The sequence below is a fragment of the Phaethon aethereus genome (genome assembly GCF_964289735.1).
Source record: "Phaethon aethereus genome assembly, chromosome: 1".
In the NCBI taxonomy this organism is placed as follows: domain Eukaryota; kingdom Metazoa; phylum Chordata; class Aves; order Phaethontiformes; family Phaethontidae; genus Phaethon; species Phaethon aethereus.
The window spans coordinates 54509942-54527696 of NC_138575.1; the positions used below are offsets into that span (position 1 = coordinate 54509942).

At 38.3% G+C, this 17755-nt stretch overlaps 1 protein-coding gene across 1 annotated transcript in view; it reads right to left on the reverse strand.

Annotated features, from left to right (window-relative positions):
• Positions 1 to 662: 662 nt before the first annotated feature.
• Positions 663 to 17755, reverse strand: part of BLTP3B (bridge-like lipid transfer protein family member 3B) — a gene marked incomplete at both ends in the record, with an annotated part of 57326 nt that continues 40233 nt past the window's right edge. The window contains 8 exons of the mRNA XM_082013754.1: positions 663 to 788; positions 1498 to 1667; positions 4269 to 4377; positions 6534 to 6790; positions 10538 to 10688; positions 13787 to 13923; positions 15342 to 15517; positions 15964 to 17456. Of these exons, the coding sequence (XP_081869880.1) occupies positions 663 to 788; positions 1498 to 1667; positions 4269 to 4377; positions 6534 to 6790; positions 10538 to 10688; positions 13787 to 13923; positions 15342 to 15517; positions 15964 to 17456 (2619 nt within the window). The remainder of the gene's footprint in view (positions 789 to 1497; positions 1668 to 4268; positions 4378 to 6533; positions 6791 to 10537; positions 10689 to 13786; positions 13924 to 15341; positions 15518 to 15963; positions 17457 to 17755) is intronic.

The window sequence follows — 17755 nt, forward strand, 5'->3', positions numbered from 1 at the left end:
TAAATGCTCCAGCATTTACTGTGGTATTTTAGGAGTGCATATGAAAAGGATATATGAAACTCTATAGCACCAGAGGATTATTCTTAAACTCCTCTCTGGGCAAATCACACTGAATTGAGGACCAGTTTAGGGCTGGTATTTTAAATTTTCAGTAGCTATACTATTCTAGAGGATCTAGCCCATGTCATCATAGTGCAAATGTAATCTCCTGTACAGATACCTTCTGGCAATAATAAAACAACACATTCTTAACAGAAGTACAGTTTGTTAATGAAGCGTGGTACATTTTACTCAGTTATGCACCTAGGCACCTTCTTTCATCACTGAGCCATCCATCCATTTTTCAGAAAACATTTTAAAAATAACATCTCCTTTGATAATATTAAAGTAGATTATATGGTTTTTTCTTCAGTAAATTAATAAAGTACAGTATAAACTGATTTTTCCAAAGTCATTTCAGTTTAAAATGGGCTGAAAAAAGTTACAATGTTTAATGATAATTTCCAAATAGTAACTAGATCACAAACATTCTCTTCATATGAGAAAACTCTGTCTGTGACAAAAAAAACCAACCATGTCTTCTACGGATTCACAAACAGTATTTTAGATGCCACCATCACCTGAACTTCTTTGATGATGCCTTGCATGAAGAGAACATTGTCCTACTGATGATCAACATTCATCTTTTTTATACGATGAAGCAGGGCATCTTTTTCCATTTGGACCTCGGCAAGAGCCATTTTAGCTTTGGCTAGTTCCTGTTTGAGACATTCATTTTCTTCAATAAGCTGAAATGATCAGGTTAGAAAAGAACATTATTGGTATTCCTGCATACTGACAACTTTTTTCATTACGGTAACTTTTAAAATACTGTATGCTCACATTCATTGCTGAGTGCAGGTTTGTTGGGGCTGAGTCAATTGTGACTGATTCCCAGTCAATAAGCGTAGAACATGGAGAGAGTTGATGCAGTTAGCTCAAAAGGCAAGAAACCCAATGTTTTAGCTAAGCCATTTCCATTCCTGAGTAGTGTGGAAATTACACCAGGTTCTGAGCTCTAGGAATGGATTGTTACCCAGTGGAAAAAACAGCCAAATTGATATGCAAGTTCTGTCATCATCAATTCAAAATCCAGGTATGACTGACAGATTAGTAAGTGTCTGACTTAACAGTCTAGTCCTTTGTCTTTGGCAGTTGTGTTGTACAGGGGTGAGGGAGATGGGGGGGAAGACTTGCTCCCTCATAAAACTCCCTTTGACGTAAAGGGGAAGAATTAGTCTGCAATGTATTATTACACTATTTAGAAAGTAGTATTAAATTTATTTTGCATGTCTGAGTACTGAACCATAAGATAATATCTATAATTCATACTTTCCATCCCCAAAAGATTTCTAAACAGATGTAATCCCCAAGCCCATCCCCAGATAATCTAACAATTATGATGGTTAATGACTGTAACATAATGGGGGAAGGGGGTTCAAAAGGAATTCTTAATACCTCATTTTTAAGGAAATCAGTTGAATCCCTCCTTGATTTAGAAGGTCTAGGAATTTCACAAGTAGTCTGCGTGGCTTGGTCCTGTGTTTTATGTCCAACGGGTCCAGTTGCTTGTTGCAATGCACTACTTGTAATCTTCATCTTTGAGACATCATTTACTCTTTGATTGTCTATATCACAGAAAGAGACTTAAGAGTAGTGCTCAGGGTTCTTTGTCGTCTTTTTTTTAAAGTTTCATTCTCATCAGCACAAAATTAAAACTATGTAAATAAATTTACCTGTAATATTAATTAAGTTTACATTTACCCCCCAAAATCAAATTTAAGGAAAAAAAGAAAAAAATTAAAAGTCATATACCCTTTTGGAGGAAGAGAGAAAGGACAGGAAGCATGAGAATAAGCAATATGTAGCTTCCAGCTTGAAGAAAATGATCACATTTTTATACTGATCAATATCATCACCACAGAACATGCATTCTGAATAATTAGAAATTTGACAACTATTAATAGTCTGTCTCCAGGTCCAGATCAGATCTGAAAACTGCATTTACGTTTGAAGACACAGTGAGATAAACCTGCAGGATCAAATTTTTAAATTAGAAAGTAACTTAAATGACTTGGCATTAAAGAAACTTTCTAGCATTTATACCTGAAGTGCATTTATTAAAATATAATGCTGTCCACCAAGGGAAAAAATGAGGGTCATGGTTCTTAGTAGTCAAAAAAAAAAAAAACCAAACCCCAAAAACAACCCACATTCCAGGGTGTTGCTTTTTTAAAGATTTCCTCCTAAACACGAGTTTTGTGTTCATTATATCCCACCACACACACGAGGACTCAAAAATGTAGCGCTGCAGATACATAAATCACTTCAGTGCATTTGATAGCATTTGACCTATGCCTTTGAAGTCACTGTATGTGAAGAGTCTATGGTAAGAATAGGGATCAAAGCACTTTAGCAAAAAGGGGAAAAAATATGAGCTGAAAGAAACCTTAAAACTATGTAAGTTCTCACTACATTAATATTTCTTCCAATGTTTAGTATAAAAAGATGACCAAAATACATTAAATGTCTTTAAACACTCAAACAATGTATTAGATAATGTGGAGAAATTAAAATACAAGCAAATCATGCCACAGCATACCTCTGAGAAGTCTGGTCCCTCTTTGCTATACTTTCCCATTAGGAAGGTGAAGGGGGCATTAAGATCACCCTGCAGCCTCCTCTTCCTCAACTCTGCATATTGTTGGATTAGTATATTCAGGACCTGGATGAAAGGGTGTGTACCCCCTCTGCAATTTTGTGAGCAATACCAAATTGAAGGGTGACTGACAGACTGAGGGACAAGGCTGTTTTTCAGAGGAACCTGGACAGGCTGGACAAATGGGCCGACTAGAGCCTCATGAAGTTCAGGTGAAGCCAGTGTGAAGTCCTGCAGCCAGGAGTAAATAACCTCTTGCTCCACTACAGGTTGGGGACCAATTGGAGAGAAAGCAACATTGCAGGAAATGACCTGTAGGCTTTGGTCAACAGGAGGATTTATCATGAGTCAGCAGTGAGCTCTCACAGCAAAGACCAGGCACATACAGACTGTACTTGCAAGGGTGTAGCTAGCAAGATGAGGGAAGTTATTATTCCCCAATACTCAGGATCAGTAAGAGCATATCTGGAGTACTGGATCCAGTTTTGGATTCACTAGCATGAAAAAGATGCTGACAGCAGAGGACCACCAAAATAATCATGGCTAGGAGCACATGATGTACAAATCTGAGAGAGGCACTTGTCTAATCTGAGAAGGCTATGGGGTGATCTTAATGCTGCCTTTGCCTACCTAGTAGAAAGGTATAGAGAAGATGAACCAGACTTCCCTGAGATGCTTAGCAAGTGCCCAAGCACTTCTGTCTTGACATGGCCAGACAGAAGGCAACAGGCACAAGCTGCAGCAAAGGAGATTCCAGTTAAACATTACCAAAAAAATTAACCATATGGGTGGTCAAACACTGGCAGAGATTATTTCAGGCAGGTTGTGGAATCACCTTTTTGATGCTCAAAACTAACTGGACAGGGCATTGAGCAACCTGATCTAATCTGCCCCTGCTTTGAGCAAGGAGTAGGACCATATGACCTCTAGAGGCTTCTTCCAAACTAGATTACTCTATGATTCTTTGACATATCTGTGAAAGACATCAGCTCTAAATGTATTGCCTTGTTCTGAGTATTTAGTATTTGCCCATACACATAGAAAAAAATTGTAAGTGTATAATATTTCATGAGAAGTACAATGTTAAATTGCTGTTCAAAATAAGTCTCAGTGCAATCCCAGCCATGAGCTGCCAGGACACCACTGTAATATACAGAATTGAAAACAGCTACTTGTACTTCTCAAATAGTCTTTTATTTTACAATATTCTCTATTACTACCCATAACACAAAAACAAAAGACAACAGGTAACCACCTTGGGCAATCTGTACAGAAAGGCAATTTTTTTTTTCTTTGGTTTGTAGTCAAAGGAATCTTAGACTTATGATGATGAAGTGATATGCACTGATGAAGCATATCCTGATGAAGTTATATGCGTATTTTTATTTCTCTCAGACTGATTCAGCTGTGGGTTGTTGTAACAGCCAATATGCTATTCAGAAAGGTAATTTTCCTCTATGTGATTGCACTTAGAATTAAGGCATATGGCAACACAACTTACGCAAATTATCATCAGTTAATAATAATTGGATTATAATATTGAGATATCAAGGTGCAGGAACATACAAACCTCTAATGAGAAAAGACCCATCATCATTTCTTTCTATCCAGAGTATGTCAATATGTAGTTTTATGGGTACCAGCTCAGATGCCTTGAGATTTTCACGTGGACTGTCATCCTAAAAAATGCAAGTATTCAAAAATCAGTTTACCAGGAAATCAAAATAGCTAATTAAGATGTTCAATTAAACATAACTGGACTTAACAAAACTTGAAAGGGAACATTTCAGAGTAGAATTTTCTAATGGGATCTCCAATAAACTTTTACTCCATTTTTTTTCCTGGGCCCAAATTTATCTCTGAAGTCTGCTGAACTCAATATATACAGTCTGACTAAAATACTTCAAGGTATTTTTACAGACATCTCAATAAGATTATATCCCAACTCAAGACATTCTTTAGCTCAGGAGCTCTTGGAGTCAGAGATAAGAAGCCCATGCTATATAGTATCTGATTTTCCTTTGAACTATTTAAAGACTGAATGGGTACAGCTATCATTCTTGAGCGGATTTTGTCTTTTTAGTATTTAATTTGGGATGACAGCAGCGGCAGTTCACTTCTATTACTGTACTCAACAGAAAAGAAACTTCACAGATTACTTCTTTTGGGGTCTCTCCAGGAAGAGTAGTAGTTCATCATCCATGTCAAGCAGAATAACGCAGCCAGCATAATCAGAAACTACATATATCAGCATTAAGCATGTAGCAAGAAAGCCGTAGATACATAACTGCCAAACTTTCTTGAAACAGCACTGAGATGGCAGCAGATAATGCAAAAAAATAAAATAACCTTTCTTAACTCCTTCCTCCCCCCAAGATACACACTGCATCGTCTCATGCAGAAGAAATAGAATATACACTGCATTGAATAGGCAATGCAGTATAAATTTGAACCGTATCCTCTCACTCTTTATTACCCAACCACTCTATAGAAATGAATCATCTGTATGTCAAATCTGCAGTTTGTGAACCATCACGAGTAACTTCACTGTGACTTGTGTGCACTGCTGAGTGAGCACTTCAGTGCTTTTGCTGCCAAACAGACTCCTATTGATGGTTTATTAATGTATATTCCCCACTTCAACCACCTGCTTTCTCTAGAACATTTTGCTTAAGTCCACCTTCTTGGCACTAAACCAGCACAATCCTGTTTTTAAATTTAAATGACTATATGTTAAGACTTTCCTTTTTGCATTTGGGCATTCATGTCTGTGATACACTGAAATCTGAGGAACAGACCCACAGCTCTTACAGAAAGTGCTTGTGCTACTCCTGTAGTAGAAACAGCCCTAAAGAAGTGCTTAAGGATCTTCAGGGGATGGAAAAGCTGCATCACCGAGGGAGGGAATACTGATGCACTTTGAGTAGAACACCATAGAGATAAGCATTGCCCTTCGAGTCAAGAATGATCTTAGCAGAATCAAGGCCCTGTCCCAGACGCAGAACTGGAGCTGCTATTCCAGTCCTCGCTTTATTAAAAGTTTATATGGCTGATTATTAATTTCCAAAGCAATGTTAACTTATCTTTACATTTGTTTGGGTTTTTTGGTTGTCACCGCTGCCCCCCCCCCCCCAAAGGTGTTCTTATCTTTATATTTAACGGTTGTGCAGCACAGAACTCACCATCTCCTTTAAATGTATGAAAGAAAATCCCCTAGGAGACTTGAGCAGGAGTGTCCTCTTAATGTTGCTATTTTAAGCCACAGTGGTGGAAAGGCTTGCATTATTTAGCATCTGTTTCTAGGTAGGGCAGAACATGAAATCCGGGTTCTAAGAAATAGTAGTCAAGTGGTTTGAACTGAATTCCCAATAGCCTTTTCCCTTCTTTTGTACTGAACTTTCATTGCAAGAACTATCCTCTAAGTAGGAGAGAGAATTAACCTCTAAAATCAGTGTTTTGTAATTAGAAAACGATTACTATGCTAAGTAGAAAAGCCCAACTGAAAAAAACAACATTGTGCCCTTAGGAACTTGGTACACCTTACCTCTAAAACTCCCAGACACTGTCACTCTACATGAGAGACTGGGAGAGCAGGAAAAAAGTATAAAATATTAACTCGTATAAATAGCTTAGTCATGCAGAGAATTCCCCTGTAGGCATACTACAGTGTTAACCAAATCTATGGATTTTTAAATTGTTTTAGTGCTATCTAAAGACTTTCCAGAGTACGATAGCAGTTTCTTTGAAGTTAACTGTATCCAGATTAGTAGTTTATCATCAAAGAAACAAGAATACAATTTCTTTAGAGGAGCCAAAGAGCTCATTGTTAACATACTTTTAAATTAATCCTTGCATTAGAAACTTTTATCTTCATAGGCATCACTTCTGCAACAGTTTCATCTTCTAGAAAATGCTGAATGTTTGTGAGAGAAGACGTTAGAAATTCAGCACTGAAGTTCTCTACATGACACTGAAGAAAACCGTTTTTTACAGCCAGCAGGGAATGTATGACAGCACTAGGCCCACTTTCCCATCTCAAACTAATCTCAGGTGATGAATTAACTGGTCCAGCCACAGATTTACAGTCAGAGCCTGTTGCAAAAGGAAAACAAATTTGCATTAAAATTTTGAAATGTAGAAAAAAGCAATTATAATGCAGTTACTTCTACCTCTACTGTCCAACTGATTTTCCAAAAGTACTTTAGAAGTATTATCCACAAATTACAGCATGGCAAATACAGAACTTCAGAGCAAATTTCTAAATATGTCACTTCAAAGTACTACAGAGAAATAAACAGTACATACAAGTACCGGTACCTCACTGTGACAACAGAAAAGGACAATACAGAAGTATCACCATGCACAGAAAAAAAATGTATGTTTCCTCAATGCCTTGATGATGGAAAAACAACTATTTTATATACTTTTCCACTAACTCCTTCAATTTTAATTCAGAAAAATATGTCAGTTCACTCTCTCAGGAGAGCAGATATTCTCTTGGAAAAGCAGAATTTCCTAACTCAGGAACTTACTTGTTAATACATAGGAACATAAGCAGCAAGGCAGTAAGATGGAAAACATGACCACATGCTGCTTCCATTGTTTGAGTGGCAGTAAATTTGAACCTTAAAAATACCCTAGCAGTTTCTTTTTAGTTTCAGTATCTTTAACCAGTAAAGACAACTGCAACATTCAACTAAACAGTTCTAAAAATAAGTAAAGTAAAATACAATAAAATATTTAAGGTAATCAGATATCGAGGGGTGGGGGGCAGTATCTATTTGCTGTACAAAAAAAGAGCGTTCACAACCAGAAATAATTACTGCATGGGATTCTCAAGTCATTTGGTCACTATGATGGCTGACCTACAGAAATTATCTGTATGACAAAAAACATACTCACAATAATTATATTAAGAAGCAAACATTCAATCTTAAAAGATGGCTGAAATCAAAGTAACTGAAGTAAAATCATCTGGATTATGTCAATTTATATTAGTAGAGCATCTAACTGTTAAACAAATTTGAGAGAATTAAAACAAAACAAAAAAAGGCTTCTTGGTTTAAACTGTGGTTCCCTCAGGGAAGTCCAATGTTCACAAGCTTAGTAATTGCAAAAAAGATGTGGATAAAGTTAGGTTTAAAGATGAAGTAAGACTTCTTTTTTTTCTATTTTTGTTTCTTTAATTCTATTCTTTTTCCTCTCCCCATACTACTGACATGCAGTTTATCGTTTTCTCCCCTTCTTGATTCCTGCTTGTGCATATATGAGTAATTACTGGAAAGCTGAAGAGAAGGTGTATGGGAAATCTACTAGCAGCCTTCCAATACCTACGATGAGGTTATGAAGACAGAGTACTGTACCATAGTGCCCGTCAGGAGGTTGAGAGACAATAGTTCAAATTGCAACAAAAGAGGTGCAAACTGAATGTAAAGAATGAGGAAAATTAAGCAGTGGTGCAGGCTCCCTAGAGAGGCTGTGCAGTCTCTGTCCTTGAGGTCCTTTTCAAGAATCCTTTTCAGAGAAAGAAAGAAGCAGGATGTGCCCTAAGTATTTCCAGACCTGAAAGGAGTGCCTGCATCATTGCTAGAAGAATCTACCAAAGTGTAGAAAAACAGAAGAAAAGAGCACCCATTCTGTCTCAGCCATAAGCTCAACCCTGGTTATCTTGTAGGTATCTGAAGGGCATGGTCAAGAGAGGATGGAGTAAAAATGGCATTAAACAATTTCGAAGCTGCTATGAACTGCTGTTCCTTTCCCCTCCAAGCATGACAACGTCTCAGTAAAAGCACTGTCCTTCCCAGAGTACCTCTGCCATACTCCATCCACTCTTCTTTTGTTATTTCTGCCACACAAGATCTGATAAAGGCATCATCCTGCAGCCCTGCAGGGAATTGCACAGCTGCCACATAGCTGGAATAAGTCTGAGGGCAATTAGGCACACTTTTCCCTTTTTACACCCACTGCATTAACAGTATAGTAGGTTTTAAACAGTTATTTTTACCCAGAACACTTTTGTATGCAGTAATTATGACTTGATTACTCATTGCTTTGCATGGTTCCTCAGTTTACTGGTTACAATTGTTAATTCAGCACTTGAGTAAGTTTTATTAAAGGTCCTGGGGGTGGAAGTTTCTTTTATTGGGATATTTTCTTACGCTTTTGCTCACTGGTTCTTTTAGTTGTATTTTGTTACCATTAACTCATTAACTTGAGAATTATCTCAAGATTTTTCCCAACCTTGATCCTCTGGAATTCTTTTATTCTTTTTTTAAACTGTTTTCTCCCTTAGTTCTTCTGTTAGAATAAGTGTGGGAGATGGGGAGCAGAAGTGGCTACAGAAGATTCTTGACTCAGTACAGAAAGCACAGCCCTACAGCGGAAAGAAGAAAAGATCAGTGGAGAGAAGAAAAGATGTACGTTACAGAATGGGAGTGATCAGCAATGTACAAAAAAAAAAAAAAAAAGTGTTGCTGGTCCACACATCCAGATACCCACCAGAAAGAGAAAGGAAGAGATATGAAGTGGAAGTATTTGGAAATTCCAGTCACATTATAACCTTTTGTCCATAAAATAATCAACCAGTGCAGAAGCATCTCATAAGCAGCTGAACCAGAAAAAGGAGGTTCTAGTTTCAGATCCACATGAGAGAAGGAAGGTGGCATGTTCTTACTATTTACTCCCTCTTGCTTTCACAGATGATGTGACAGATAATCAGAAATGAGTCTGCCTGCTGTATGAACTGAAGATCAGCCATGAGTCTTCCCTGCTGGACCCCCCTCTTGCCTTCAGATGCCTGAATGCACCTGCAACATCATGCAACAGCTGCTCAGGCAGCAGCTGCTGGCAACTGCTTAGCTTACCAGTAAATGGGTTCTTTAGCTAGAGCATCAGAGGCTGTATGACCAAGCACAACTTCCTGAAGAAAATCCCCACTGCTGCAAGGCTGGAAATAAATGGCAGCCAACAGCTGCTATAGCTGTTTCCTAGGAAAGGCGATGAACCAGAAGCAGGAAGCAGGTGCATCAGGGATCTGCCCCAAAAATCCTACAGCGCAACAGACCTGGCATCCAACAATCCATGTGGAAGGCTGGCAGAGGGGAGCAAAGCAAACTGTGACGTGAAGTTGCACGCCAATACATCATGCCAAGAAAAAAAACCCTCACAGTATGTGAACTAGGTTTTCTGGCAAAGAATGGGCATGAGTTCATACCCAAGAACAGCTCTCAATACACTGGTTGATCTAGTTCTGCAAATATCTGGCATGAAACTACACCCTGTGCTCCTACCACACTTTTAAGAAAAAAAAGAAAAACAGGAAAAAAAAAAGGCTGTCCTTGCAGCTCATCTTTCCTAACACAGAGTCAATTTTTAACTTTTCTTAAACCACAGATTATACATGTGTTTAAATTGTGGGCATTAATTTAATCTAGAGAAACAGATCTTGAAGAAAAGAAATAGCCCTTCAACCAAGGTACATTTAAGCAAAGTATTGTTAGAGCAGTAAGGGAGTTCCATCTTCATAAAACAATAACATAATGTAATGCAACTTACTTGATTTAAAAAAAAAAAAAACACAACTTGTGACCAGAATTCAATGCAATGCGTTTTTTTACCCTCACTATCAGAAATGATTCCATTTTTATGTCCTCCCCTTTCAAAGTATGGCAATTAGGAAAGAAATCAGAATAAATATTCTAAACCATCAGAAAAAGGATGCTATTGTACTAACATAAAACTGGTTTTGTGCTTTAAGGCTAATACAGTGGTTTTATTTACTTAGAACAAATGTTTCCAATTCCAATTTCACAACACTGAGATCTCATTGTTAGTTCTTACCAACAGTTCTGTTGCAAAGGTAGTGTCGAACGCTGATATTTCCCAGCTGATTTGGTATCACTTGGTTGACCTGTAGGCATATTTCTGTGTCTTCGCCTCTGATGTCAATTTCACCATTAACGCCAAATATTTGGAAAACCACAACAGACATCTGTCAATAAAGTTAAGATAAAACAATATGACATTATAAATTGAATTTACAGTGGTTATTGTTTTTTAAGTTCTGTCTAAACCTTTTCCCTCACAAACGGAGAAAATCTTTGTATCCCTAACCCTTGCTCAAAGTTTTCTCATTTCTTCTTTCCTTTTTGCACCCATTGGCTTGACAATGGGTTGCTCAATTGTCTGTGCAGAGACAGACACTTGTATTTATAACCCACTAATACCAAGTCAGAATTGTCCAGATAAGTCACGAAAGTGAGACAGACTTTCCCCTCTCTGACAGAGAAGCATGTGACCTCTGTGACACCTGAAATTTTCTAAGGCTGTATTCAACTTCATGCGTATCATAAGCACACCCAAGCATTTGCAGCACTGAATCAGATCAGGTTAAAGAACCTGATGGGATCCACCCAAGAGTACTGAGGGAGCTGGCAGAGGAGCTTGCCAAGCCACTCTCCATCATTTATCAACCATCCCGGTTAACAGGGGAGGTCCCAGACAACTGGAGGCTTGCAAGTGTGATGCCCATCTACAAGAGGGTCTGGAAGAAGGATCTGGGGAATTGCAGGCCTGTCAGCCTGACCTCAGTACCAGTGAAGATTATGGAGAGGTTCATCTTGAGGGTGTTCACAGGACACGTGCAGGACAACCAAGGGATCAGGCCCAGCCAGCATGGGTTCATGAAAGGCAGGTCCTGCTTGACCAACCTGATCTCCTCCTATGACCAGGTGACCCACCTAGTGGATGAGGGAAAGGCTGTGCATGTTGTCTACATGGACTTTACTAAAGCCTTTGACAGCATCTCCCACAGCATTCTCCTGGAGAAACTGGCGGCTCGTGGCTTAGATAGGTTTACTCTTCGCTGGGTAAAGAACTGTCTGGATGGCTGAGCCCAGAGAGTTGTGGTGAATGGCGTTAAATCCAGATGGCGGCCGGTCACAAGTGGTGTTCCCCAGGGCTCATTTTTGGGGCTGGTCTTGTTTAATATCTTTATAGATGATCTGGATGAGGGGATTGAGTGCTCCCTCAGTAAGTTTGCAGATGACACCAAGCTGGGTGGGAGTGTTGATCTGCTGGAGGGTAGGAGGGCTCTGCAGAGGGATCTGGACAAGCTGGATCGGTGGGCAGAGGTCAACTGTATGAGGTTTAATAAGGCCAAGTGCAGGGTCCTGCACTTGGGTCACAACAACCCCATGCAATGCTACAGGCTTGGGGAGGAGTGGCTGGAGAGCTGCCTGGCAGAAAAGGATCTGGGGGTGCTGGTTGACAGCCGGCTGAACATGAGCCAGCAGTGTGCCCAGGTGGCCAAGAAGGTCAACAGCATCCTGGCCTGTATCAGAAATAGCATGGCCAGCAGGAGTAGGGAAGTGATTGTACCCCCTGCAGCTGGTGAGGCTGCACCTCAAATACTGTGTTCAGTTTTGGGTCCCTCCCTACAGGAAGGACATTGAGGTGCTGGAGCGTGTCCAGAGAAGGGCAACGAAGCTGGTGAGGGGTCTAGAGCACAACTCTCATGAGGAACGGCTGAGGGAACTGGGGTTGTTCAGTCTGGGGAAGACAAGGCTGAGGGAAGACCTTATTGCTCTCTACAACTACCTGAAAGGGGGTTGTGGTGAGGTGGGTGTTGGTCTTTTTCCCAAGTAACTAGCGAAAGAAGAAGAGGAAATGGCCTCAAATTGCACCAGGGGAGGTTTAGACTGGTTATTAGGGAAAATTTCTTTATGGAGAGAGTGATCAAGCATTGGAACAGGCTGCCCAGGGAGGTGGTGGAATCACCATCACTGGAAGTGTTCAAAAAAAGTGTAGATGTGGCGCTTCGGGACATGGTTTAGTGGTTATGGTGGTGGTGGGTTGATGGTCAGACTTGATGATCTTAAAGGTGTTTTCCAACCTTAATGATTCTATGATTCCAGGACTCTATCTAACCAGGATAGCCAAAGTTTTGTAGTCTATCTGCATAGCAGTCAGCCCTTTTTCTCTTTTTGTTGGATTGCAGTATCTTTCAAAAACAACAACAGTTTCAAAAGTCAGCTTTGGTATCAGAAGATACACATCAATCATCATTACTACTATTGTGGTCTCCTTCTTCTAATGACTTTTTAGTGATATCCTACAAGTAGAAAAATATGCCAATGTGCATTTGCATAACAATCTGAATGAATTCCGTTTTTTTCCTTATTACCTATATGCAAAGATGATTGAAAATTTATTTAAAAGGAACCAATCACTTAAGTGAGCTGCTTTTTTATTTTTTTTTTAAATGAAGGTGATCCACAAATATTTTAAAGCGAAGGTAGGATTACATGATTAACATTACTAAAAAGGAAAATAGGTCAGCAAGCACACAACAAATTTCAGTAAATTTACTGTCTTTGGGCCCCAAACTCTTTGGTTTCCAGTTCATGACCTTAACTGATACAATAATGTAATTTAAGCATTGATTAGGGCAAAGATCAGCAAGGAATAAGTAGATAGGCAGACGGAAAACACTGGACCCTGCATGGTGTCTCAGGGAGGGAATCTCTTTCTACATGCCCTATTCTTATAATCTCCTCTAAATACTGGGCATTGTCCTCACATAACCCTGGATAAGAGGCATCTCTGATCTGACCCAGTAGGGCAGTTGTTATGCTCCTATTTGCAAATACTACAGAATGCTACCAGTGCTAAGTAAACATCTCCATGTAAGAGATGGCACTTTCTTTTATACATACTCGATGATGTTAAAAAGCTCATTTTAAGTATTATATTCAACAGACCATAAAAGAACATAACATTACAACATATGGCCATTACAACATATGGCCATGGCCATGTCATATGTTTTCTGACATTTTTAAGTGGCTGCTGTTATTTATCAACAGTGGCTATAGAGGAGATCACAAGGACAGAGAATGCTGAGTGTAACTGGGACTATAATCTTCATTTGAACTTAATACAAGTGCACTAGATCTACAGGCTTACATAATGCACTAACAAAAGCTCTCAAAACTACTTGAAAAATCACCTCTAAAAGCATTCATTTTAGTTCTGTTTTAAGGTTTAATTTCCTGAAGCATGTATTCTAATGGAATTCAATAATATTACCATTTCTTCACTAGTCTCATGGGCATTCTCTGAAGCAGCGCTCATGGCATCTGGAGATGACCCATCACAGTTTTCAATCACTGTGCCTCTGTCATGGGCATTTTCTGATGGGCTTTGATAGTTTCTGGCTGTAATACCTTCCATATATACATCAGAAAAAACATAAAGTTAGCATAGCATAACCTGAATCACTCCTGCATTAAGAATAAAGTCAGTGTCAGTTACTGTATGCATACATTAACTAATTTTTTAAGATGAGTTGAATGGCTTATTAAACAAATATTCCTGACTGAACTGCCAAATCCATTCCTCTTACAGAGAGTTCAAAGTTCTAGATGCTATGCAAGTAGGGAAGGATATAATGACAAAATCAAAATGGCACTCTATGTGCATTACTTAAAAAATTGCAAAGGGCCTTTTTTGGTCTTCCAAATCAAATATAAAACTGATCCAGCAGAAAAAAAGGTTAAAGATTCCAAGCCATGTATCTAAAACACTGCACAATGCCTTTAGAGCAAATGTGTGCAGTTTTATGTTTAGAGAAATAAGCTATATATATTTTCGTTACAGTGATCATGGTATTGTTTCCTTGACAACTAGAAAGTACGCAGACTTAACCTGCAGCTAAATATTGTTTAACAAGATAAAAAGAAATAAAAATGTTATTTAAAATGGAAAATTTATTTTATGGCATACTACCACATAAGCACATGCAAGAATACTCCTACAATCCAAATATATAACAGGTTTGCAAGTGAAGCATTCTTCTCATTATTGCTCTAGACTGAAAAGAAATCCTACAGAAAAAAATACTGTCATTCTTTATTCAAAGTAGAATTTGTCAGAAAAGAGGTACCAACGAAGTCTTATTGTATTTCCTGACATTAGAAAACTATCTAATCAGTTTTGCCAGAGACCTACTAGATCATTACAATTGCATAAGTCCACAATACTACAGACTATACAGACGTAATTAGCATATGCATGAATTAGTCCCTCAGATGAGGGGCAAACGCTCACGCACAGATGAGCAAAAATTGGACAAATACCTGCTGTTAGACAGTCAATAGCTAGGAACTGCTCTGTAAGGAATCAGCTGCAAGGAGACTACCAAATCTATTTGCCTGGTAATTAGCACAGTGAATATTAGCGACAAGCCATTACTTTTTCATTTATTTTAAAAATTAAAGCTTCTTTACCACTTCAAGCATAACACTGATTCAGGGTACAAACCTCTAAACACTTACAGCCAAAGCAACAGCTTTTAAGCAAAGCAGGGAACAGTTCTACTTAACTCAGAGTTGCAACATAGCACTGCAATGCTTTTACACTCCTCAAGAGAGGAAAATTAAGTGGTATTTAAGTAGAAGTACTTAAGCCACACACCTTATTGCTTTCCCTTGAAATGATGTGCTGTGAATATACTTGGTATTACTGACTGGAGACGCGAACAGAAATAGTGCTATACTGCTGCACTACAATCCTTTTGAGTATTATTTTAGCAACAAACAACATTTTAATGTATTGCTTAAAATTAGTTGTTAAACCTACTCACCTTTCTCGAGAAAGCTTTGGCTGTCACTTCCATCACTCTCGACCAAATGATCCTCTAGCATCATACTATCAATAGAGATGGTATCCAGAGAAACTTGTGATGGACTTCTCTTCATATTCTTGTAAGAAACAGAGAATGCAGGGAGGTTGGACGGGCAGCGTTCCTTAGGCTTTGCACTTTTTAAATGTAAAGATATTAGGAAATTATTATTTCAAATTAAAGGAATTACATAGAAGTTAATTTTAAAAATTCCTCTAAAACAGGCAAGATAGAAAAAAATTTGAAAACTCAATAACCCTTTGGCAAGGGAAAAATTTTTATAAAAAGAGATAAGCATAGAAACAACACACATTCCTGTGGATATTTGTGTCGATATTTTTCTCAATACATATTTCAAAACATTTAAACTGAAAACAAATAGTTTAAATCAATTAACTAACAGTTGGTTTTAGCTTTCATTGAATGCTGGGTAGTGCATATCTTATATCTTTATACACTTTTAAGTTTTTCATCTACTAGATGTTCACTTCTCTTGACCATTATGTGGCCAGTATGTGGCCAACAAGATTGATAAATATTTTCAAATAGCAGGAAAACTGATTTAGTATTAAATCTTCTATACCTTGATGAAGGCTGAGATGCAAACATTCTAACTGAAGTCACTTTGTTGATTTCAAGCTCTTCAGATTCTAAGGCAGTTTCTGTTTCCAAGTCAGTGACTTGGTTAGGACAGCCTTCATTTGTGCCTTCCTGTTCATTTAACTTATTTGAGAACATGTTTTTGTCATCCTCTTTATCAATGAACAATTCAGTAGAGTCTTCTCTCTTATTTAAAATGGATGCTGAATCCCTAGGATGCAAACTACTTTTCTCACTTAGAGGTCCACAGACCTCCTCTGAATCACTTCTGCTAAAAAGTCCACTGCTTCCTCCTTCACTCGTATCTCCCAAACCTTTATCTGATGCATCATCTGAAAATGACGTTCCTTTCTGAAAATCTGTAATACTATCTGATTTAAGCAAAAGAGGATCTGTTAAAATTTCTTTATTAACTTCAGCATTCAGAGGCTTGCAGTCATTTACATAATCAAAATTAGTAATACCAGCTTGCATCATCTTATCGCCAACTAATTTATTCTCTGAAGGAAGAGCTTCCCCGTTTCCCAAAGGGGAGAGTTCTGGTGCCATGGGACTTCCTTCTTCCACAACCGGAGACTTACAAGGGTTTCCCTGAGTCACCGGATGGAGTAGTAAGGCTACTTCTGCACTTTTCAGTAGGATCCCAATGCAGACATCTGTTTGCTTTGCAGGTTTTCCTGTCACTGCTTCTACATCATTCCTTAAGTTTTCCAGGAGCAATACGAGAGATTCATGGAGAAACAGCAAAAAAAGATACTGGTAATGATTGATCTGCAGGCTTACATGTTTTTGAACATGGACGAGAACATGTACATCTGCATCAGAGGAAGAGCTTTCAGAAAGCACTCCTGAAGTGTCTGACATTTGAATGCCATTGGTCAATGGCTCTGTCTCACTGCTGTAATATTCCTTTAGAAGTTTTTTACGTTGCAGTCTATTAGCAAGATCGCCAGATTCACTTTTTGGAATGTTCAAAGCTGTCCGATTATGTGATAAAAGCTCTTTTTGTGACTTTGCAAATCTTACTGGCTGGCAAATCCAAAGTGAAAGTGGGAATGAGTCTACAAAGCTTATTGGTCGTCCTTTCCCACTTTTCATTCCTTCATAATCTATCCAAAACTGAGAAAAATGCAAGGCCCAAACATCTGTAGCTGCAGATGTCTTTAATGCATATCTATTCAATTTTGGGATGATATAACCTTTATAAACATCATGCATTTTAGTATCTTGTTCATGAGCATGTCTCTGGAAGATTGGATGCAAAAGATTAAAATTCTTCTGGGACTTAGGAAAGGTGGTGAAAGTTCTACTGAAAAATTCACAGTCCTTGAAGTTCTGAAACAAAGCTTCTAGATCAGAGTGTCTGCAGTTTGGCGAGTATCTTGTATTCGTAGCAATCATCTCTGAACTTTGAATGGAAAGTGCATGGGGTTGATCTTTATGAATTTCAGGATTGTTTTCAGATGGGATGATGAACTGCAAGAGAGAAATATATTTTGTCTTGTTAGAAATATGTAAAGTAAGAATGTATACAATTAAAGAAACAAAGTAATAGCCATGACAGCTAAAATAAAGGAATATAATTTTATGAGAACTCAAGTATACTAACACAGAACAAGGATAAATCAGGCTCACAGACTGTCATTTGTATTTACCCTCATTTTTAAGAAGGACGCTATGGCATCTGAAACTCAAATGTTTGTACAAAAACGTAAAGGTCTCAGGTTTTTCTTATCAATTTAGAATTATGTCAGCTATATGAGGCTGAAGTGTCT